Genomic DNA, 22267 nt, shown 5'->3' with positions numbered 1-22267 from the left:
AGGCATTTCAAAACTGCACTTTGGAAGAGCATCTCTGCCTCCCGCAAGCATTGTGTGGGGCTGAGGGTTAAAGCCAGCCCAGGGCTTTAAAGCTGAGCCTTGGACGCATGTCCTTTGCAGCAGCCCCTCCTCTTTGCAGTGCACATCTGGGTGCACACTTCTCCCTGCCTGGGAAAAGGAAACCACTAGGTAATATTTGCAGGCAGAAGATGCTTTGCTGGAGGAAGCAGGCAGGTCCCACTTCCCAGCTGCCCGGGCCAGTCTGCGGGGAAAGCACTGCAGTGTCGATCGGTGACAGCAGAGGGGACCCGTGGCTTGGGTTTCCCAGGCACAGGGTTTATTCAGTACGTTCACGGACCGTGCCGTGCGTCACAGCTGAGGGGTGCGCCCCCCTGCTCGGGGTCTTGCAAGGACTCAGGCCAGCGTCCAGGCCACCAGCATGCCCCGGGCTGCTTGTAATAACGTTTCTTTTGGTATTTTTTGTATATGCTGCTGCTTGGGTGAGTTGGCAATAGCTTGCAGTGAAAGGGTAAACACAAACAGCTCTCAGAGCCAATAGACCCAGGTGCAGGGTCCAGTGCCAGCCAAGCCGTGGGCCATTCCTTTAACATGGCTTGTGATGCACCCCGACGCCACGGGCTGGGTGCCCAGGAGCAGCTCGGGCCAGCTCTGTGCACACGAAGGGCTCCGTCCCTGGTGGCCTCTCTAGCAGGACAAGCGTTGGCGTGCAGGACCGATGGAGGCGCGTCCACCAGCACCCTGACCCGCGGGTTTCATGGCGCAGACCTCAGTCCCCGAGTCCGCCCTTGGCTAACCTGGCACACAAGGGCTCCCACCCGTCCAGCAGCACGGGGAGGGGAATTCCTTTTGCTTTGCAGTAGGCAAGCTGCCCGGTTCAGGTGGAGGAGCAGGATGCCCAGCCTCAGGCAGGGCAGAAGGAATTGTCGCGGCCTGGAAACCTCTGCTCTTCACCCTAACTCCTCTCCTTTTCCATGAAGGTGAAAGCCACAGACGCAGATGAAGGCGTTAACGGGAGAGTGTGGTACAGGATCATCAAGGGTGAGTCCAGGTGCCCCTGGGTACATCGGTGCATTTGGGGCGGGGTCTGGCCAGCCGCACACACAACCTCCTCACGCTCTCCATCCTTTTGCACTTTGAGCCCACAGAAACACCTCCCTGAGCAAAACCTCAGCATTAGGGCTTATTGCCAGGGGATGGTTTGTCGGTGGACACCTAGACAGTGTCAAACCAATAGCCAAACCCTGCTGAGCTAAAGGTGATGGGGACTTAGATTTTGCTCAATATCTGCCCCCGGGGAGGGCTCGGTGTGTCGCCAGGACAGATGCAGCAGTGATGGGCAGCATCCATCTCGCTTTCCCCCCCCACCAGGAAACGAGCACAACCACTTTCGCATCAATCCCAGCACGGGGCTGGTGATGCGAGGCGTGCGGCACCTGGACAGGGAGCAAAACTCCTCTCACGTCCTGGAGGTGGAGGCGTACAACACAGAGCAGGGACCCATGAGGAGCTCCGTGCGGGTAAGGACCCGGCAGTGCCCCAGGGGCGGGCAGCGGCGCTGGGCACCAGAGGATTTAATTGCAAAACGTTCCGGATGCTCCATCAGAGCGCTGTCATTTCCAGCCCATGCAGCAAGCGTGAGAGATCTGGCATGGAAATGCTGACAGACAGTCTTCACGGGCAGCCCGTGGGTGGAGAAAAGCTTGTTGGGGTTTTTTATGCTGGTGGTGGGGGGGTTCATTTTTTCCTGTGACATTTGGGTGCGATGAGGCTGATAAGCGGTGCGGCAATCACTGTCATGGGGAGTCCCGCTCACCTGGTGAGATGCGGTTGTGCTGCGGGAGGGAGAGCTGAGCCTTCGCCTCTTGGAAACCGCGTCTCCTGGGCAGGCAGTGATTCATGAATAAGCCAGGACCTAGTGGCAGTAACCTTTGGAGTTATACACCAGCTTCCCACGGTTCCCACAAACCCGGCCCTTTTGTTCCACCTATTTTTAGATGCATTGAGTCCATGGTGGGCTCTGCCTGAGGGCAACATGCCCGCAGCACCAGCAACAAGCAGAAAACCGGGAGGAGAAGGGCTGTTCCCTGGGGAAAGGGGAGAAAATGCAGCTTGACCTGCTGAACTCGGAGCAGGAATTTCCCACCGAGCTATGAGCGTTTCTGCATTGCAGGGTCTCTAAGTGCGGGGTTGCCAACAGAGCATCCCAAAGCACGGAGGAATTAATAGACAGACTGTAACCCCCCTCTGGCCAGGGAAGGACTGAGTCACTCCAACTGTGGACCTGTTTATGATGTTAAACCGCGTGTGTTCACCCTCCATCCAGTGGTATCGGTAGTGCAGATATTGTTTCTGGGGTGAAGCAGATGAGTGCTGTGAAGGATGGATTTCCTCTCACAAGCGTAAGCGGCCAGCGAGGGTTCACAAACCTGCCTGGGTCAGCTGCGGTTTCTCTGGGGTTTCGCAGGTGATTGTCTACGTGGAAGATGTCAATGACGAGGTGCCGGTGTTCACCCAGCGGCAGTACAACCGCCTGGGGCTGCGGGAGACGGCAGGGATAGGCACTTCGGTAGCGGTGGTCCGGGCCACCGATCGAGACACAGGTAGGAAGCTGGGGGCGAGCTCACAGAAACACCAGGTTTGGAGGGAAAGTGTTGAAATCAGCCATTGCACGGATCCTGGCTTGGCTGGGCTGAAATCCCCACGTGGGATGGGCTCTGCCCCGTGGCTGGGGTCCGCACTGGTGGGACCTGCCTCTTTGGGATGCTTGACCCAACCAGCACCGTGGTGCCTGCTCCTGTCCCAGGGAACGGAGGTCTGGTGAGCTACAAAATCCTGTCGGGCGCCGAGGGGAAGTTTGAGATCGATGAAAGCACGGGCCTCATCACAACAATCGAGTACCTGGACTACGAGACCAAAACCAGCTACCTGATGAACGTCTCTGCCACAGACCAAGCACCCCCCAACAACCAGGGCTTCTGCAGCGTGTATGTCAGCCTGCTGAACGAGCTGGACGAGGCTGTGCAGTTCTCCAACAGCAGCTACGAGGCCGTGATCATGGAGAACATCCCCCTGGGCTCCGAGGTGCTCCGAGTCCAGGCCCGCTCCATCGACAACCTCAACCAGATCACCTACAAGTTTGACCCCAACACCAATGCCCAGGCGCTCTCTCTCTTCAGGATCAATGGGATCACCGTAAGTAGCCATGGCATGGTCACTCCTGCCTTGGTTGTCCGCTGTGGACTTTGATGTTGGTGGCCAAACACAAGTGTTGTTCATCCTTGGCAGGGTGTGATCACGGTCAAAGGCCAGGTGGATCGAGAGAAGGGAGATTTCTACACCTTGACGGTGGTGGCTGACGATGGAGGACCCAAGATTGACTCGACGGTGGTGAGTAGCTTCTGCCTACTTCCCAACCACCCTTTGCACAGGATGACCTCAGGTCACCTTCCTCTTCCTCTGGCATGGGACAGCGATGTCCTAATTGTCCCATCTGCTCCAGCCGCTGGGGTCTGGAAAGCCTGATTTGGGGGAAACCCTGCATTTGCATAAGCACAGCTTTTTAGCTTCTTTTTGTCACAGGGTGGGATTTCTCAGAACAAAAGGAAAAAAAGAATAACACCTGAAACTGTAAAGTTTGCAGGTCACTTACCAAGCTAAATTTGAAACGCTTGACGGTGGTTTGTGTTTGGGAGGGTTATATTTGGCAGTTTCAGAGGCAGCCGAGCAGGGGGGTGATTTGCATCTCTCACGGCGGGTGTGGGGTAGGCTGGTCCCTGTCCCGCGGGCAGGGCCACCTCGGCTGCACTGCGCAGGTTTGGGCCAGCTGGAGAAGCCAAGCCCCAGGTGGGCTTTGGAACCAGCGGCTGCCTCCCAGCGATGGGCAACCATCTGTGTTTCGAGCACTCTCGAGTCTTGGTTGCGTCTGTTGCCCTTAAAAAAGACACTGTCTGGCAAAGGCGGAGCGGCTGCAAGTGCTGCCGGTCCCCACCCAGGGTGCTGGTGGCCGTGCTGCTCTGGGCTGAGCCCCTGCCAGGGCCAGCGGGAAATCCCCAAGCTTCTCTAGCAAAAACAAAGGGATGCACCAACATAGGAGCCTCCGAATGGGCCCCTCGGTTCCAGCAGGACAGGGAACTGCTGGAGAGGGTCCAGCGTAGGGCAACAAAGATGCTGCAGGGAGTGGAGCATCTCCCGTGTGAGGAAAGGCTGAGGGAGCTGGGGCTCTTTAGGTTGGAGAAGAGGAGACTGAGGGGGGACCTTATTAATGTTTATAAATATATAAAGGGTGAGTGCCATGAGGACGGAGCCAGGCTCTTCTCGGTGGCAAACAATGATAGGACAAGGAGTAATGGGATCAAGCTGGAACACAAGAGGTTCCACTGAAATTTGAGAAAAAACTTCTTCTCAGTAAGGGTGACAGACACTGGCCCAGGCTGCCCAGGGGGGTTGTGGAGTCTCCTTCTCTGCAGACATTCAAGACCCACCTGGACATGTTCCTGTGTAACCTCATCTGGGCGTTCCTGCTCCATGGGGGGATTGGACTGGATGGTCTTTTGAGGTCCCTTCCAATCCCAAACATACTGTGATACTGTGAATCAGCACGGGGGGGGTGCCCACAGCCCCTGGCACTGCCGGGGGGTAGCCCACTGCCCCTCGTGTGTGCCCACACCTCCTCATGCCCCACTAATTCTTGGTTCCTTGTTTTCTCTGTTTCCCTCCCTCTGCTTTCCTCCAACAGAAGGTAAGCGTTGTGTGCCGCGCTGGCTCCACCTCGGGGCCAGCAGCTGGCCTGAGTTCCGCATCGAGCTGCCGGGAAGGACCAGGACAGAGGTGTCCAACTCCATCTGCGACCCGTTCCGGGACGTGTTGCCAGCCAGCAGAAATCCCAACGCCCTGCCCTGGCACTTGGGATAGCAGCTGCCGGATCCAGCCCAGCAGCTGAATGGGCTCTCCCTGCTCCTCCCGTTCTGTTTTTAATTCAGCAGCAACAATAACCGAATCACCAACTTGCTCCCCGGCTTCCTCCGGGATGTTTTCACGTTCAGCCCGGCCGCACCTGGGGATGGGGACACCCATAAATAGAGCCCCGGGAGCAGAAAGGCTCTTCCTCTCCCGCTTCTGTGGAGCGTTGCAGCTCTTTGATTACAAACGTGATGAGAGCATTTCCTCTGGCTAATTGTGGCCGAGGTAGCCCGGTCCCCGATCACCCCCACGCTGTGGCAGGGAGCTTCTCTGAGCATCTTCTGCCTGCTCTCTCACCTGCCCATGTGCCTTTTCCCAAGAGGGAGCTCAGGGAGCAGTTCGCCCTCGTTTAGTTAAATACAGGCAGCTCTAACTTCTTTGTGTCCGTTTAGCTTTAAAGCAAAGCCTGCCCAAGCTCTGCTGTGGCGAGCATGGGGGAAATTACTGGTTCTATGCTTTCTCCAGCCTCTCAGCATCCATCCTCCTCCTCTGCAAACAGGGTTGGAGCTCCAGCTCCCGGGCTCACACATCTACACCCATTCCCACGTGGGCTGGACGACACTCCGGCTGTTGGCTCCTCGATGGGGTGCAAAGGGTTGAGAGTTTAGTAGAGCTGACAGCATGGCTGTTGATGCTCCTGCCTGAGCCCCATGCCATGCCTGCAGGTCACCATCACGGTCCTGGACGAGAACGACAACAGCCCCCAGTTCGACATCACCTCCGACTCCTCGGTCAGTGTGGCGGAGGACAGCGCGGTCGGCAAGCGGGTGGCCCTGGTCCTGGCCCGCGACCCGGACGCGGGCAGCAACGGGCAGGTAGGGAGGTGGGGGCAGCAGCCGCCTGCCGGGCTGTGGTGATGTTGCACAAAGACAGAAGTGCCTCCGTCAGCATCTTATCAGCCCCTTCCCCTCCCCTACACCCCTACAGGAGCGAACGGTGGGTGTTGGTGGCGGCAGTTTCGGGGGTGATAGTGCGGTGGTGTGGTTGTGTGTGCGATGCCAGCCATTGCTAGCACCGTAGGAAAGCTGTGGGTGATAGCAGGATTGCCCTTTGGGCGTTTGCCTTGGGGTGGCTGCAATGAGCCAGCACACCCCTGGACCTCAACACACTGGACATCTTAACATGCTCAGAGACTGCCCAAGGCGATGTTGGGTTTGTTACTGCGGGATCTCCTTTCTCTCCTTTCTCCTCACAGCATCCCCTTGCCTGCCCTTTTCTGTTTCCAGGTGACTTTCTCACTGACGTCAGGGAACATTGGCCGGGTTTTTGAGATCCGTACCACCAACAACACCTACGGAGAGGTGTTTGTGGCACGGCCACTGGACCGGGAGCGACTGGATCACTATACCTTATGGGTAAGCACCAAACCACCCCTCTTACCTCCTTGGACGGCTTCTAGTTTGAGCATCAAGGACGTTCTTCTGGTACTGTGAGCTTAAAAATAGCAGTTTTTGACAAATCCATCCCCCAACGCACAGATCCAAGCCGCGGACGGCGGCGTGCCTCCCCGGAGGAAGGAGCACATCCTGCGGGTGAACGTCCTCGACGTCAACGACAACCCCCCTGTCATCGACAGCCCCTTCGGCTACAACGTGAGCGTGAGTGAGGTGAGCACCCAGCACTGCTCCTGTCCTTCCCTCCACCCAAGATGAGGTCTGAGCACAGGGGAGGTGAGGACAATCCACCTTGGATGGTTTAAGGGTTGATAGCCCCTCGCAAACCTCATCTTGGGTCATTTAAAGGTTAGTAGGCCCTTGCAGACCTCATCTTGGGTCATTTAAGTGTTGGTGACACCTTGCAAACCTCATCTTGGGTCATTTAAGTGTTGGTGACACCTTGCAAACCTCACATTGAGTCATTTAAGGACTGGTGACACCTTGCAAACCTCACATTGGGTCATTTAAGGGTTGGTGACACCTTGCAAACCTCATCTTGGGTCATTTAAGGGTTGGTGGCCCCTTGCAAACCTCACATTGGGTCATTTAAGGGTTGGTGGCCCCTTGCAAGCCCTCATCTGTGGCGGCCTCCTATTTTGGAGCTAGGAGAGAGCTCTGCAGGCAAGTTAAGCCCATGAGGCTGCAGGGACCAGCAGGAAGGAGAAGTGGCTACACACCCGTGGAAATGCCACCAAAGTGACACAAGAGGCGGCGCGAGGCAGAATAGGAATTGCTTTCAGGAAGCAGCTCGGCAAGAGCTGGATAATTAAGCAATAAAACACAATCAAGCGTGAGAAAAGACAACTTATTTCCTGACGGTTTAATTCCTGGACCAGGGGGTTCTCAATTTGACGATGAAAAATGAAATATGAGTAATAGCCGGTGACACTTAGCTGCGAGGAAGTGCTGCTCGTGATTAATGGCTTTGCATTAAAGTTATTGCCCTGTTAGGATTTTCTTATCTATTTAATACATGTTCAGAGCTGGTTGAAGAACAGAATTTCTGTTTTGATTTCCCCCGTAATGGGACTATCCAAAAATAATTAGCCGCGCTCTAAGGCCATTACACAGCGTTCACCTTTGCGCACACACTGGTTTACACGCTCTTTCAGCCTGTGCAGCCTAGAAAGGACCTAATGCCCAGATTTCTGTGGCAGGGAATCAAACTGGTCCATTGCAACAAATGGGAGATGCTTTAACATAAGGAAAATAGGTGCAATTTTGGTGTGCAGTGGCAGCTGGCTTTGGCAACCTAACAGCAAGTGTTAGCTTTATTCCATTTCCTTCAAAGAGCTAATGGAGAAAACACATTTAATTTCAGAGTTTCAAACAAAAACAAAGGTGGGAGCACTCGAACAAAGGGCAGAGCCTTTCGGTGCTAAACCTGTGTCTGGTTCTGAGCTACCAAGTAGCCTCGAGTCGCTTTTTGTACAAAGATGCATCTATTGATGAAACACGGTTTGCAATAAGCATGGCAAAAATGGCCAGGGGCTGGTGAGGGACACCCTGGAAAAACAAAACAAACCAACAAAAAACCACAACTCTACATTAGAATGACATGATTAATGTTACTTATTGTGTAGTTTCTATGTTATGAGGTGCCTGTGTTCCACGTTGTGTGTACCTGCCGCTCAGCCCGCTGTCTCACCCTGCAGAACGTCGGGGGCGGCACAGCGGTGGCCCAGGTACGTGCCACCGACCGGGACGTCGGCCTCAACAGCGTCCTCTCCTACTACATCACCCGCGGGAACGAGGACCTGACCTTCCGCATGGACCGCGTCACCGGCGAGATCGCCACCCGGCCCTCCCCGCCCGACCGCGAGCGGCAGAGCTTCTACAGCCTGGTGGTCACCGTGGAGGACGAGGGCAACCCCTCCTTGTCGGTGAGCCACGGAAATGTGCTCTTCATGGGAAGGATGGGGCTGGGGAGAGCTGCAGGAGCAGGCTTAGCATGGACATGTCAAGTGGGAAAGGGGGCAACAGGCATGGGAAGCCATGTTTTGGTGGCCTGGCCATTTGGGTGATGTCTCTGTGTCCAGATTTGCTGGTATGAATCAGAACCTTCCCCAGTGCCTGCCCCTGCGGGATGCCCTCTTCTAGTTGTCCCTGCACGATGCTCTCCCTCTCACTGCCGCTGCTCTGAAGGGGTTTTAGCAGAAGCGTTGAACTGTTTCTCTCCCATCTGTAAATGCCGAAACTATCAAGAGCATCCCAACAGGCTGCAGGAGCCGCCTTGCCCTTGCACTCCGAGTCTGAAAGATCCTGAGAGGTTGCTCTGCCCCATCGCAGGGCAGGGGGTGGCTGGAGCAGCAGCTGGACCGCGGTTCAGCTCACTGTGGACTCGTGTGTCTGCTCTGGTGCATGCACATGCGGTGAGCTCCACTAATTATTGCTACAGCCATCGCAGTCCCCACTGTGTGAGGTTCGAGTGGCTCATTGGTCACACTGCTGCCATCCAGAATACCCTGTCCGCAATGAGCAGGGTCTGAGCTTGTGCTTGAGGGCTGATAGGAGACCCCATCCATCAGCCTCTGGTCTGGAGAGGTGGCCGCCTTGCTTTGGAGCTGCCAGCCGAGTCTGTCCTAACGCCGCGGCTCTGCCGGGGGGCGAGCGAGCGCCTGCGTGCACAAAGAGCCCAAACCGTGAGCTGGGGAGATGTGACACCCTGCGCGACACCCTGCCATCCTTCCTCTCCCCCACCTCACCCTGCTATCTCTTACCATCTCTCTGATCTCCCAGCACAGCTCTCGCTGCAAAGCCTTGCTCTACATTTTAAGGAAACAGGTTGCAACCAGCAGTGCAAAGTGGGGGTTGCAACCCTCACTTCAGGCTTTGCACTGTCAGCTCCTCCTTCCTGGCGTGGTTCACACCCTTGCTTGTGCATCATCATCCTTCTCTTAAGTGATTCTGCCACTGTGGCTTAAATTTAGGTGAGGATCTTCCCCCAAAATGAGAGAAGGCACCCCATCCCTATCGCCCCAGCACCCTGGGAGCATCGCTGATGAGGTACCGGTAAGGAATGCCATGTGCCCAGCTGGTGAATCCTATTTCCATGGCAATGCCCTCTTCCTTCCCACTGCTGGAGAGGACAAGTGACACAGCTGATCGGACACGCTGCCAGAGCAGCGTCCCAGCGGCCTCGCTTGTCCCCGGGGTTTCTGTACCGTGTCACTGGTGCGAGTTATGCCAGCAGTGATGACCAAGATCCCGCCGTGCCGAAGCAAAACAAAGCATCCAATGACCCAATTCCTGAGCGGAGAGGAGAGTTTCAGCCCTTTTCGGAGCTTGAGGACGCTTAGGTCTTGTGAAAGGCTGTCCCACGTGTCACTCGGTGGCTGCTGGCATCGTGCCTGGGTGATGAAATGATGTCTGTCAGGAGTTTGTCACCTACTAGAAACTTGGGTTTCACAAGCAAACCTAGGCTGATGCAATGATGCACAAACAGGGATTTATTGTCTGTCATTAGTGCATCCCTCCGTGTGCTTTGAGATTTGGCCTCCTGGGTATGGGGGAGGCAGAGGAGACAGATTTGGGAGAGGACTTGGGAGTCCCATTGGTGATGTGTGACACAACAAGTGACTGGTTGTCCCCTGGGGACCTGGAAATGCAAGGGCAAAAGGGTAAAATGCTGATGATAAAAGGAAAGAAAACCTTCACAAGCTGGTGAGCTGCAAATGGATACTCTTCCTCCTCTTACATGGGAACTGCAGGAGTCACCAGGGCTCTGCCTGGCCCTGGTGCAAGCCCTGAGGGCTGACCCTGCTCTGGAGCATTTGGGATGCTTCCCACAACAGAAGGAAGGATGCCTGCCCAAGGCACCCCCATGCACCGGAGCGGGGCTCCTCCTGGCACCCACAGCCCTGAGCACCAGTGGGCAAAACCGCTCCTCACCACCCCGATATCGATCTCACAGCCGCCCCCGGACAGAGCTGCTGCAGCCTCGGTAGTTTCTGTTCCCATCCGCCCGCTCGGAAACAAGAGTGCAGGTGAAGCGGCTCCGCGCTCTCCCCGGGAACAAAACCCCGAGTGCTGATGCAGCGGAAAATAATCAGCAGCGGGGCGCCAGCTTGACCTGCATTCCCAAGCCAGGTGTTTGTAGAGCTGGTGGGACCTGGCAAGGTCCGTGCGAGTATGAGCATCTCACTGGCTCAGCTTCACCACGAGCATCCTGCCCGAAGGTGCAGCATCGTACGGTCCGCTCCACTGGCACGAGGAGTCCCACAGCCCAAGGCACGGGGTATCCCGAAAGAAATGAGGTTCCTGCAGCACGCAGAGAAACCTGTTTGCAGCAATGCTTTTGTGTGTTGTCAGAAGAGAAACGCAGAGAGACTCAGAGAGGGTTTCCAAGCAGTTAGGAGCACGGGCAGGCAAATCCCACATGTGCCTTTCCGGCCGCAGCTGCTGGGACACGGGGAGGGAAGCGCAGGAGGTTCTGGGCGATGGGAAAGGGCCGAGCCGTGGGCGGCTATAAAGCGCAAGTCCCGTACTCAGGAAGTTACGTCCGTGGTGGGAACATCAGTGCTGGCTTCTCTTTTATCCCTCTGCCTGCGGTCGGACTGTCTTGAAGTTGCTCTTGCTGAAGCCAACACCACATTAATCAATCTCTGCCGTGGGTCCAGCCCATTGCAGAGGCAAACGCTGTTTCCTCAAGCCACGTAGCATGAAAACGCGTCGCGCAGCCGGGGATGCTCTGCCCGGGCACAGCGCCTGGGACGGCTATTGCTCAGGTGTGACGTTGTTTTGGTATGAGTAATGTTTATGTTTGTCTGGTGGCAAAGCTTTTTCCCCGCGTTTTACAACAAAAGCAGAAGAGACAAAAACAAAACACACCCTTTGAGTAACAGCATCTACCACAAGGCTTTATCTCCTTGCTGCAGGCTGAGTCACGCTGGAGCCTGAGCCACGGCCTCTTTCGGATGAGCGATGCCGCATGCTGCATTCGGACAGGGGATGCTCCGAGGGCACCTGTGTCCCTAGAGTCCCCTGGCGTGGCTGAAGGCGATGGCCCTGGGGACAGCCGCTCTGGCTGTGCTGGCCCAGGAGGACCGGGGGGAGCCAGCTGGCGCGTTTCCCAGTGCCTGCTGCTCCCGCTCTCGGCCACATCACGGGAACATCCTCCAACACGCTCCAGATGAACTTCCTAACTTACAGCGTTACAAAAAAAACCCACAAGCAAAACCAAACAAAACCCATAAACATCCTTTTTTTTCTTTTAATCAGCACTGATAATGAAACGAACAGAAAGATAAATTCCCCTGATCCCAAGCCAAGGACAAAATTAGAGCAGAAATAAGGCTCGCCCCAATGTTTATCCAGCTGAAAATGTGGCAGCCTCTCAAGTCCGTGGCCATCTGAAAGGCTGGTGGGGAAGGAGGGCTCCGGCAGCGCAGGGAGCCTCTCCCCTTCCTGTTTTGCAAAGAAAAAGGTAGTACAAGGTTGGCCAGTGACCCTGTTTTGTCTCGCAGTGGATATAAAGTACTTTTCCATCCGCTCCCAGAGAGGATGTTCCGTCAAAGATGCAGAAGCAGGTTGGCATTGCAGAGCTTAAACCCCTGGCAATAAGTTAAATCCTGGGGGAGATTTGCAGGTGCAGGTCGTCTTTGCTCCCCTGCGTCTCCAGTTTTCAGCTAGTCCGTAACACGCAAGCAGGACAAAGCCATGCTCTTCTCCATAGAAACAGGTAGTAAAACCAAAATCCGGACAAGAGAGGTTCCCGTGCAGCTCCAGGGCAGGAGGTGAGGGCAGGGCTCTGTGTTCAGTGTTGTTTTGGGAGGTTTTGCTGCCCGTGACCGTGCCGCCCTTCCCGGGGGTCCCAGGTGAGCGTGGCCTCTCCTGCTGCGCCTGGGGATGTGATTTCCTCCAACGTCTTCAGTCCTTCAAGGAATTTGGCGAGTCGGGCACAGGATCTGGAGAAGGGCAGAGCAGAGGTGTTAGTCCAGCCTGCAGCCTGGGGATGGCCTTCAGGAAGCAGCTTTTGCCCAGAAAACAGACGCTTCGGGTCTTTCCCATCTCCAAGGCCCTGGGACTCAATGTCTCACATAACTCAAAGTTTGCAGCTGATATTTAACCCCTATTTTCCTGGTCACCCCCCCAGCTGCGCCGTTCCTTCCCACCCCTCCCACCGTGGTACCCAGGGGGGCTCGGCATGTCCCGTCACTCACCCAGCGTTGGGAAGAAGCAGTCCCCGGGGCCAGGGGGGGACAGGGGGGTGCCAGGCTCGGAGAGGAGGTGCCGGCCAGACTCGGAGGGCTGCCGGCTGGCCATGTACGATAGCTGGGGCCGGGGCCGCGGCTCCGCGCTCGCTGAGGGGACTGCCTCGAAAACGGGGTTTTCAATGCCCTGGGCGCTGCTGTGGAAGAGGAGAGGAGGATGTGAAGGGTGGAGGCTTGCACAGAGGTGGGGGGGCAGATTTTTACTTTAGGAGCTGTTTTTATCCCCAGGGTTTTGGCTGAGCGCTGGGAAGGGCCAAGCAGGGCAGGGAGGGGGTTCAGGTGGTGGCTGAGAGCAAGTGGAGAGCCTGGCATGGGGGTGAAAACATAGCCAAGAGGCACCGTGGGGCTGCGGGGAGATGTGTGCCTTTAGCACAGGCAAAAAGAAAGGAGACACTTCCCACTCGGAGAGAGGGAACAGAAACAGCGGCTGCCGGGAAAGGGAAAGGACTCCCAGGCAGGGGTGCGGTCAGCATCCCCTCTGCTCCGCTGGGCTGGCGTCCATGCAGGGAGCGGAGGAGAGGACAGAACCCTTGCAGGGACTGAGAGGTGGGCAGAGGGCATGCGAGGAGGTTGTGGGGAGCTGGGAGCACGTGAGTGTCCTCACCTCTCCATCCTGACGAGCTCATGGGCACCTGCCAAAGACAAAGTGGTTGGTGTGAGTGACAGCACGTGAAGACCAGAATCAAACCCCAACCCGCCGCCAGCACTGTTTTCTGGTGTCTCAACCACATCCAATTCCCCCTCTTCCTCTGCATGAGCAGGCGCTTCTGCCAGCGCAGGGCAAGGTGAAGCGCAGCCGCGGCACCGGGGCTGCAGCGCTGCCCTGCTCGTGCCCAGGTGCGCCCACCACCCACCTGTGACGCCCTCCCAGGGCTCTGCAAAACGTGACTCCAGCATCTGGCCACCCCTGCGTTTGGGCACCACCCTGTCATTTATTCCCCTTTGCCGTGGCAGATCCCACAGCCCATGTTACTTGGGTGCGTTGAATGGCTGCAGGGTGAGCATCCTGAGCCAAGGTGCACGAGTTTTGGCCCAGATCGTGCTGATGGAAAGCTCCCAGTGGAAACAACCTGCAGCTAAACTGGTCTGAGACACCCCAGAAACAAATCCTTCTGGGTTTTGCTTTCCCCCTTGGGTTAAATAGCATCCAGGTGATGCCTTGTGGCACAGGATGGGGAGCTACACCCCAGCCATGGCAAAATGGATGCAGGAAGGCAGGCATCTAGACTTTTCGGCTGTGGACAACGTCAAAAGCACGGTTCCTATTCTTGTGGCTGGCATCACGCCAGTGGCTGCTGCAGAAACCACTTCTCCAAAGGGTTTGCTCAGAGCCACAGACAGAGAGAGAAACCACAGGGCCCCTGCTTGCCCCAGGCCTGATGCAATGGCTCTGCTCGTTAAGGTGGTGCCCCTTTCCGCTTAATTACTGAAATCACGGGCAGCTGCGGGCAGGCAGGAACGGGCAGCTGCCTGCACCTCAGCACTGCCTGGAGCAGCGGAGGGAGACGTGGCCATGGCTCGCTGCAGTCCCGTTGCCATAGGCATGTAAGTGGTTGTTTGAAAGCAGGGAGGGGGACCTGCCTTTGGGCCACCTGACATAGTGGCCATGGGACCCAGGGCAGCCAAATGCCCTGGCCCCAGTGGGACACGTCAGCCCACGCCACCACGGTGCCGCAGCCCGGGCGGTGTGCTCGGTACGTACGTCTGCTGCTGACGGCTTGTCTCTGCTTGTAGATGAGGAGCAGGATGAGGGGCAGGCAGAGGATGCCCACGATGCACGCACCTGTCGCCAGTGCAGCAGCCGTGATATCTGCAACAGAACAGGGCAGTTTTCTCAAGCCGTAGCAGAACTGTAGGGCAGCACCGGTGTTGCCCCATGCCTGATGCAGTCTGGCTCCCTCACACGCGGGTGGTCCGCTCCTAGCAGGATTGCCTTTCCTAGCATTGCTGGCTGAGGAGATAAGCTCTGAGGCATCAGTTTAGGACTTTGTCCAAAGTCCTTTATTGCTGGAGGATGCCTCAAGGTCTTTCCTTAGTCTTCTAGACATGAGGGAAGAAGCAAGGGCCCTGATAAAGCCTTCGAAGGCAGCAGAAAGGTTCCCCATAATGCAGAGAGCCTGAGGGCATGGCTGTGGCCACCAGGGTCCGTGTGGGACAGCCTGTGACAGGTCAAGAGCTGCCTAAATCAAGGGCAGGTTGAGCTCAAGCCCTCCTCTCCAGCACGTCCAGCTGGGGGAGCAGCCTCCCGCACCAGTGCCTGTGGTTTGGGGCAGAATTATTTCCCCTTTTCTTTTGTGTCCAGCATTTGGGCCGGAGGTTTTGGGCACTGCCCACGGGGCGGAGGGCGCAGTTTCCTGCGGCTGGGCTCAACCCCAACCGTGTTGCAAACCCGTTTTAGCAAAATCTGCCTATGTAGACATGGGCTCAGGATGGTGGCAGCGTGTTGCAAGAGGTTCCTGTGACTCTTTGCTTTTCTGTCCCTTCCCATCTCCTTGTGGCAGGGGCTGCTCAATCCCTGATGGAGTTTTGGGGGGAAACACAGCTCCTTTTTCCCCTTACCTTTGCTGGTGGCGGTGTGAAACGTGCAGTTTTGAAGCCCTCCTTTGCCTGTGGAGAAGAGAAAAGCATGTTGGATGTCAGGGGAGCCATTGAGGTACCACGGAGCCCCCACACCCGCCAGCTGCGCTTGCCTTTGCTCACCAGCACTGAGCAAATCAGCCCAGAGCGTCCCAAAAACAAGAGTTTAGTTCTGGGAAGTGAACACTGAGATTCCTGCCGTGCTGCCCTGTTCCCCCCGCAGCAGTGGGGCCATCCCTGCTCACACAGGCCCTTTTCTTCAACCTAAAAGAGACAGCATCTATCCTAACGCTGCAAATCAAGGGCAGGAGACGCCTTCCCCAGCCCTCGCTGAGGCTCGCCTGCCAGACAGCTCCTTTTATGTTGAGGTTTGTTTTCCTCTCCTCCAGAAAAAGGTTGAGGAAGATCAGTGAAACTATGTGACTCGGATTTTATTGCATTCCAGCCTCTTGATTCTTTATTTTTAATGTTCCACTGCTCTCTGTCCTTAATTCAAACCTTCAACATCTGCTGTGCTTTCACTCTTGCAACACAGCTTGGGCTGTCAGCATCAGCCTACCCTGCCTCCCCAGCCCCAAAGCTGCACCCCAGCATCCCTGCTGCACCCCAGCATCCCTGCTGCACCCCAGCATCCCTGCTGCACCTCAGCACGGGTGGGGGACAGGCGGGGGCTCCCCTTTCCCCCCTCACCTTGCTGAATCTGCAGCTCCACGACGCCGTGAACAACTTGCAAGGTGTGGATCCTGCTGTGCTCCCGCCTGGCCTCGATGGCGTAGCAGCAGTAATTCCCGCTGTCCTGCAGCGTCAGGTTCATCACCACGATGTGAAAAGCGCCGTGGTGGTCGGGGACAAACTCCACTCCGTGATGGCTGGTTTGCCCCGCGAGGGGGGATTTTTGGGTGCCGTTGCCCGGCGGCTCGTGGTGCCGGCCCAGGTCGTGGTGCAGCTCCTTGTTGGTGACGTTGCGGATGTGCTTCTTGTCGGAGCAGCTCTGGTCGCCGTTGCTGCTGAAGTACCAGGATTTGTAGAGCAGGTTGTGGCGGTCGGTGAGGGGGCCGCTGATGCGGCAGGTCAGGGTGACGTTCTGGCCCTCGGGGCAGACGCAAAGCGGGTACGGCGTGGTGATCAGGAAAGCCGATGGCCCTCCTGCCGGGAAAAGGGGACCGAGTCAAACCCTACATCCCCAGGCTTTTCAGAGCAAAATGGGGGTCCCTCCCCAAGCAAGCCCTGCAAATCCTACCACTGATGGTGGCTCAGGGGTGGCAATCAGAGGGATAAAATCCTTTGCCTTTAGGGCAGGAAAAGCCCCTGAGCTCCCCATATCCCAAGAGGGGATGGGAAGCATGGTATGAGCCCTTCACTTGATCTGCAGCAACATCCCAGCCGGGCTGGGAGCGCAGTTTCACCCTGGAAATAAGCCCTGGAGGAGAGGTATGTTTTACATAGGGTGAGCATCAGCTTTTGACAGCAGCAGGGATGCCAAAGTTTGGCCAGGGCGGGGGAGAGGGGTTGTGCCCCAGCTCATGGAACACCAGGCTTCTGCAAGGCTGCGTATGGCTCGCAAATGGTGAAATACGAGTGGTGCTGAGCGGGCAGAAAGAACAGAAAGCGGGGGAGGGAAAGCAAATATCTAGGAGGAGTCTGTGCCCCCTGAGACCAGGCGGAGAGCGGGTCCCACCCTGCCTGTTTTTCAGCCCGGGGGGAGGAGGAGGAGGAATTGGCCAACGCTGAGTGCGAGGAGCTGCTTGAAAATGAAAACAGTTTTCAGAGAGCAATCCCTGCCAGCTGCAAAAGGCGTAGTGGGAGGCCTGGCACAGGCACGGGAGGGAGATGGAGGGAAGCAGGGGAGCGTATGGTGGCGTTACCGGTCCCATCTCAGCACACTGGTGGGTAAAGGGAGCTGCGCCTGAGGGGAGAGAAAAGAGCAAAGATGGGCGAGTCTGGTGCTCTGGCCCCACCGGGGCTTCCTGTTTGCAGAAGTGCAAATATCACCTCCGAAACTGAAGAAAAAAGCAGATTCTGGGTTCGTTTTCTTTAAGTTATTGAGCAAATGAGGTACCTGGTGCCGGTTTACAACAGAGAAGGTGGTACAAGGACAAGATGTTATTGTGTTTTGGTAACATCCTGTTGTGCCATTAGCTCCACTGCTGCTTCACTTTGAGGTTTTTCACTTGCTATATCAAGAGGGTGTCAATCGGCGGCAGGGTGTGCTGTGCCTCCCCGAAAGCCATCCTGCCGAGCGAGGGGCGCCCCACCGCTGGGCAGCACCCTCCTCGGGCAGGGTCCCCATGGCACCACCCGACGAGGGGCGCCCCACCGCTGGGCAGCACCCTCCTCGGGCAGGGTCCCCATGGCACCACCCGACGAGGGGCGCCCCACCGCTGGGCAGCACCCCAGCACCAGCTCTGCTCCAGAGACCGAAAGTGAAAACATGCTCTGTGTGCTCCACCTCTCGGGGTTATTTTTGGGTTTTAGATCACTCTGGGGCAGAGGTTTGCCTGATATGAGCTTCACGCTGCCGCCTTTGGGCTTGTTTTCAAGCCCCACTTGCTCCTCATCCTCAGATGCTGCTGGGGCCGGGATGCTCAGCCGGACGGGCTGGCTTTCGGCACTCAGCAGAGCGGGTCCCCCAGCTCCTTGCCGGCTCTCCGAGCACAAAAGGCACCTCAGATGTGTTTCTCAATACCTGCTGCAGCGGGAAGTGCCCCATTCACATGGGGGGTCCCCCGGGAGCCCAGGGAAGGGAAGCCAGGGCTCTATTGGAGGAAGTCACACTTCCAACACCTTGCAAAAGTGTCTGCAGGAGTCTTTGTTTTCCACCCCCACCATCACTCAAACAGGGGCCGTCCCGCTCATCCTCACGCAGGTTGCAAAGCCGGGACTTACTAAACCATCCAGCTTCCACCCCCGGGGCTTGATGAGAACCGTCTGGATGGAAAGTCAGCACAGCCCACGCTTTCATCAGCAGGGAGCGGGGGTTACCATGTGTGCGAAGGCTTCAGCATTACCAACTTCCCTTCTTTCTCCTGAGAGGGGGAAGGCTTCCAAAAGCTCATGAGTGGAGGAGCAAACAGTCGGGAGGAGAGCTGGTGAGGCACAGCGTGCCCCATAGCAGCACCAGGGAGGGTGTTGGTGCCTCCTCAAGGGCTAAGGAGGCTTTAAAGCTGCGCTAGGTGCCAGCTGGTGCATGGAGGAAACGTCTTTTGGTGTCTTTACACTGAAGCTCATGGATCTTAATCTCCCCCGGGCGCTGCGGGTTTCCAGACTGCAGGTTTGGCTCCATCCCATCCCGCTCAGGCCGTTCCCTTTGATGTCAGTGCCATTGGCAAATGCCAAAATGAAGCCAGACGCTCGGCTCCACGCAGCTCCAGCTGAGAGCCGGGGGGCGGTGCTGGACCCATTCAGGTCCAGGCCAAGAGCTGTCATCTTGTCACCATCTGGTAAAGGTGAAGGAGGTCTCAAGCAGGTGCCAAAAGCATCCCTCTTGCTCTTTGGCACCTCGGTAACTTCGGCTCTGACCCGCAGTGCTGCACCGGTGCGGCACAGAGCCGGCACAGCCCTGGTTCATCCCCGGTGCTGGTGCTGCTGCCAAGCTTGCAACCGGGGAGCTCTCCTTTCAGAGAAAACAAATTGCAAAACGCACTCAAGTCTGTGTTGCTTTGCTGGCCAACAGCTCAAGTGAAGCAGGGTTTTGGGCTGAGTTCTGTGTTGGTGAGCAAAAGCTTCTCCTGGCCTCTTCTCCCAACTCTGGTCCCCACTCTGGCAGGTGGGGATTTGGTTTACACTGCTGTGATTTGCACATCACGTCACCTCTTTCCACCCCAGGGAAACCTGGGTGGGAGGGCTGCAGCCCTTGGAGCGGCTCAGCCACCGCAGAGGAGGGGCTGCCGGGGCGAGGAACCCGCCCTCCATCCTTCTTCTGGGAGCCTTTGTAACAGCCTCACGTGGAAGCGCCACAAGCCCCATCGCCACTGTGTTGTCATTATGCTTCAGAGTTATCAGCTGGGTGAGATGTGCGGGGACACCCTTACCTTGGCACAAATACTTACAGCAGGAAACGCAAAGGGGCGAAAAAAGCTTACTGAAGGTGCCAGACGCCCACGTTAATGGCTCTCGACTCCCATACTCTGAGGAGCCAAATCGCTTTTCAGCTGCTCCCTGGGTACCCATGACCTGGGCCATGGGGACAACAGGCTGGAGCTGCCGCATCCACCAGAGGGTCCTGCCTCGCTCCTCATCCACAGCCCTGGCTGGGGGACAGGCTCACAGTGCCAGGTTTGCACTTGGGATGCGATTTTGGAAAGCCCAGCTCAGCTGCCGTCCCATGGGTGTAGAGGAGCCGCTTCCCCTCCACCTCGCTGCCAGCATCTCCAAACCACAGAGGAGCTGGCTGTCTCCAAGGGCTCTACTTCTCCATCAAGCTCGCCTAAAATTAGCTGGGAGCTCAGAAAGTTTCGGCAGGCACAAAGCTCAGTTCCTCTGGCACCGGGCTCACATTGAACATTGGTATCCAAGTTTGTTGCATTGCGGAAGGCCTGATGTTCAGTCCCAGCACCCCAGATGCACAAACGAAATAATCCAAAGCCTCATGGAGATGCTGCGAATCACTCCCTGCTGTCAAAAGGCTCGAGTGAGAAGGAGAGCACACTTCAATCTGTGCCAGCCTGGCTGTCCCAGGTGAGAAAGGGGAACGGACTCCTTGTCTCATTGGAACAGGGCATCGTTTCTTCCTGGGAATGTGCCAGAAGAGGTCCTGGAGGGAGTCACTTTGCCATCCCAGAACAGAGGAGACACCAAGCCTGAGAGGATGCTCATCCCCCACCTGTGCGGGGCACAGAGGGGCTGCAGTCCTTCCCAGCTTCGTTCTCTGACCCTTCATCTGTTGATGAGCTGTGGCTTTAATTGCCACCACCCATTTGCCTGCCTGTCCCCAGAGTCCTGACATGGAACCACTGCCTGCCAGGGCTGGTGTGGAGTCAGGCGTGAAGCATCACCCTCCCAGAGCATCCCCCATGGTGCTGAGGAGCCACTGGAGAGCTTCCAGCCCTGGGAACCCCCCCAGAGCATCCCCCATGGTGCTGAGGAGCCACCGGAGAGCTTCCAGCCCTGGGAACCCCCCCAGAGCTTCCCCCATGGTGCTGAGGAGCCACCGGAGAGCTTCCAGCCCTGGGAACCCCCCCAGAGCATCCCCCATGGTGCTGAGGAGCCACCGGAGACCTTCCAGCCCTGGGAACCCCCCCAGAGCATCCCCTGCGGTGCTGAGGAGCCACCAGAGAGCTTCCAGCCCTGGGAACCCCCCCAGAGCATCCCCCGCGGTGCTGAGGAGCCACCGGCAAGCTTCCAACCCACAGAAGCTGGAAGGAGAAGGAAAAGGCAACTCGACGGTCCTGCCCCAGCTGCCCACTCAGAGAAGCTGGCACATCCCAGCAATGACGGTGGAGCGGAACATCTTTAGAGAGGACACCCGAGCCCTGCGCACACCAGCTGCCTCTCTGCTCCCCCAGGGTTGATGCCGGCTCCTTTCACCACGGCATGGCCGGGGACCTCTGCAGTGCCAGGACAAAGTACCATGCAGGAACAGGGTGGCTTTTGCAGCTCGGGATCCCTGTCAGGGGACCGGCAGTGACAGGGAGTATTGCTTTCTTTCCACGCACATCAGACCAAAGCGAAGGAGAAAGAAGGAAAACCCAAACGCAGAGTTTTAAAACAGCAGCTCCCCTGTGGCCCCTGTCCCTCAACACAGCCAGCACCGTGTGAAACACTGATTTGGTGCTCCGAAATCACAGGGTGAGAACGTAAATAACCCTGCAAATAACCCGAATTCCTCCTGCTGAGGCACAGCCCCGGCTGAGCAAACGCGGTGCCCCAAGCGAGGGGAGTTTCTTCAAGCAGGGGGAGAGGAAAGCGCGCTGGAGCTTACCGTGGGACGCGAGCAGGCACAGCGTGGCCAGCAGCAGCCTGGGCCGGCGGGACGTCCCCTCCATGGTGGCTGAGGCGGCCGGGGGTGCTGGCCTCTCCGCAGCCGGGCGCGCACTCTGAGCGGCCCCGCAGCAGCAGCCGGGCTTGCAGACACAGGAAATTTCATTGAGATGTTGCAGGCGGCGATGGAGAGAACTGCGAGCACCCCCAGGAGGTGAGCTGGGGCAGGGAGCTGCAGCCGGCCGGGGGCAGCGGCCGCACCCCAAATGGGCACCCTGCGTGGGTCCCCACCCTGTTGGGCAGCAGCAGGTGCATCTGCGCCCCTTTTTCCCTTATAGCACCGCAGGAGGTAGCTTGGAGCCAGCTGGTCCCCCTGCGTGCTGGTTTGGGGTAGCTGAGGGGATGCTTGCTGTGCTAGGGAACATGCTGGTGCCAGTCCCCATCCCTTCCCCGCTTGGAGCTGATCCCCTGGGGCCAATCTCCAGCTTGTTTGATTTGTGCACTTTGCTTGTAATTATAGTTTTTCCCGTGTTCATGAGGATTAAACAGGCAGAAGCCCTCCTGGGGTGAACAGGAGGCAGGTACAGGGAAGGGTAACTCAAAGCAGAGCCAGCTCAGGGAAGGGAACAGAGCTTCCCAACCAAAAAAGGGTAGAAGATCGTCCCCCTCGTGCAGCCTGTTTGCACAGGGGGGCCCTTCCTTTGCCCTCAAATGTCAAAGCAGCACCCTGGGCTCACGTAAATCCTGGAGCTTCACTTTGAATTCAAAAGACAACTATGAACTCTCCGGCCACCTCATTTCTAACGGTGCAGGCACATGTCTGTTCCCTGGAAAGTGGATCCCGGAGACAGGTGGAGGTTTGCAAACCGCAGGAAACTTTGCTGCTAACCTGCTCTGAGTTTGGAGCGTGCAGCGTAATAGAAAAGTTGCTAATTACCCTGTGGTTTTGTGGTTTTTACAGCAAACATGCCTGTGATGCTCTCGTAAAAACTGTAACCCTTGTGTGGCAGGAGGAAACCTGTCGCTGGGAAAGGTGTAGGCACAAAGCCCAGGGACTCCGAGAAATGGTTCATCTGTCCCAAAACCCCCCCTCTGAGCTGAGCCCTTAGGCAAGGTGGCATGCTCTTGTCACCTCCCCAGCCC

At 57.1% G+C, this 22267-nt stretch overlaps 2 protein-coding genes across 2 annotated transcripts in view; one reads left to right on the top strand and one right to left on the bottom strand.

Annotated features, from left to right (window-relative positions):
* CDH23 (cadherin related 23) overlaps positions 1 to 22267 on the top strand; it is a gene marked incomplete at its 5' end in the record, with an annotated part of 192691 nt that overhangs the window by 150835 nt on the left and 19589 nt on the right. Inside the window, 9 exons of the mRNA XM_080347704.1 lie at positions 999 to 1059; positions 1390 to 1538; positions 2486 to 2621; positions 2825 to 3213; positions 3307 to 3408; positions 5646 to 5795; positions 6207 to 6335; positions 6459 to 6587; positions 8072 to 8299. Coding sequence (XP_080203830.1) covers positions 999 to 1059; positions 1390 to 1538; positions 2486 to 2621; positions 2825 to 3213; positions 3307 to 3408; positions 5646 to 5795; positions 6207 to 6335; positions 6459 to 6587; positions 8072 to 8299 — 1473 coding nt within the window. The remainder of the gene's footprint in view (positions 1 to 998; positions 1060 to 1389; positions 1539 to 2485; positions 2622 to 2824; positions 3214 to 3306; positions 3409 to 5645; positions 5796 to 6206; positions 6336 to 6458; positions 6588 to 8071; positions 8300 to 22267) is intronic.
* Positions 11741 to 21241, bottom strand: VSIR (V-set immunoregulatory receptor). The gene is made up of 7 exons (XM_080348041.1): positions 21126 to 21241; positions 15896 to 16351; positions 15188 to 15235; positions 14331 to 14438; positions 13233 to 13260; positions 12578 to 12765; positions 11741 to 12322 (listed from the first exon to the last, which is right to left on the bottom strand). Exons 1-7 carry the CDS (start codon positions 21187 to 21189, stop codon positions 12285 to 12287), a joined length of 930 nt encoding a protein of 309 aa, XP_080204167.1. The 5' UTR covers positions 21190 to 21241; the 3' UTR covers positions 11741 to 12284.

Source organism: Nesoenas mayeri (genome assembly GCF_963082525.1).
Source record: "Nesoenas mayeri genome assembly, chromosome: 7".
NCBI lineage: Eukaryota > Metazoa > Chordata > Aves > Columbiformes > Columbidae > Nesoenas > Nesoenas mayeri.
The sequence above is the reverse complement of the archived record's forward strand: the minus strand, read 5'-3'. Positions and strand labels throughout refer to the sequence as shown.

Excerpts from the sequence above, each read along its gene's own strand:
- VSIR (XM_080348041.1), bottom strand. The coding sequence starts at position 21,189 with ATGGAGGGGACGTCCCGCCGGCCCAGGCTGCTGCTGGCCACGCTGTGC. Across the intron at positions 14,439-15,187 it reads TCACACCGCCACCAGCAAAG|ATATCACGGCTGCTGCACTG; the intron begins GTAAGGGGAAAA and ends GTTCTGTTGCAG. Across the intron at positions 12,766-13,232 it reads GAGCTCGTCAGGATGGAGAG|CAGCGCCCAGGGCATTGAAA; the intron begins GTGAGGACACTC and ends CCTCTTCCACAG.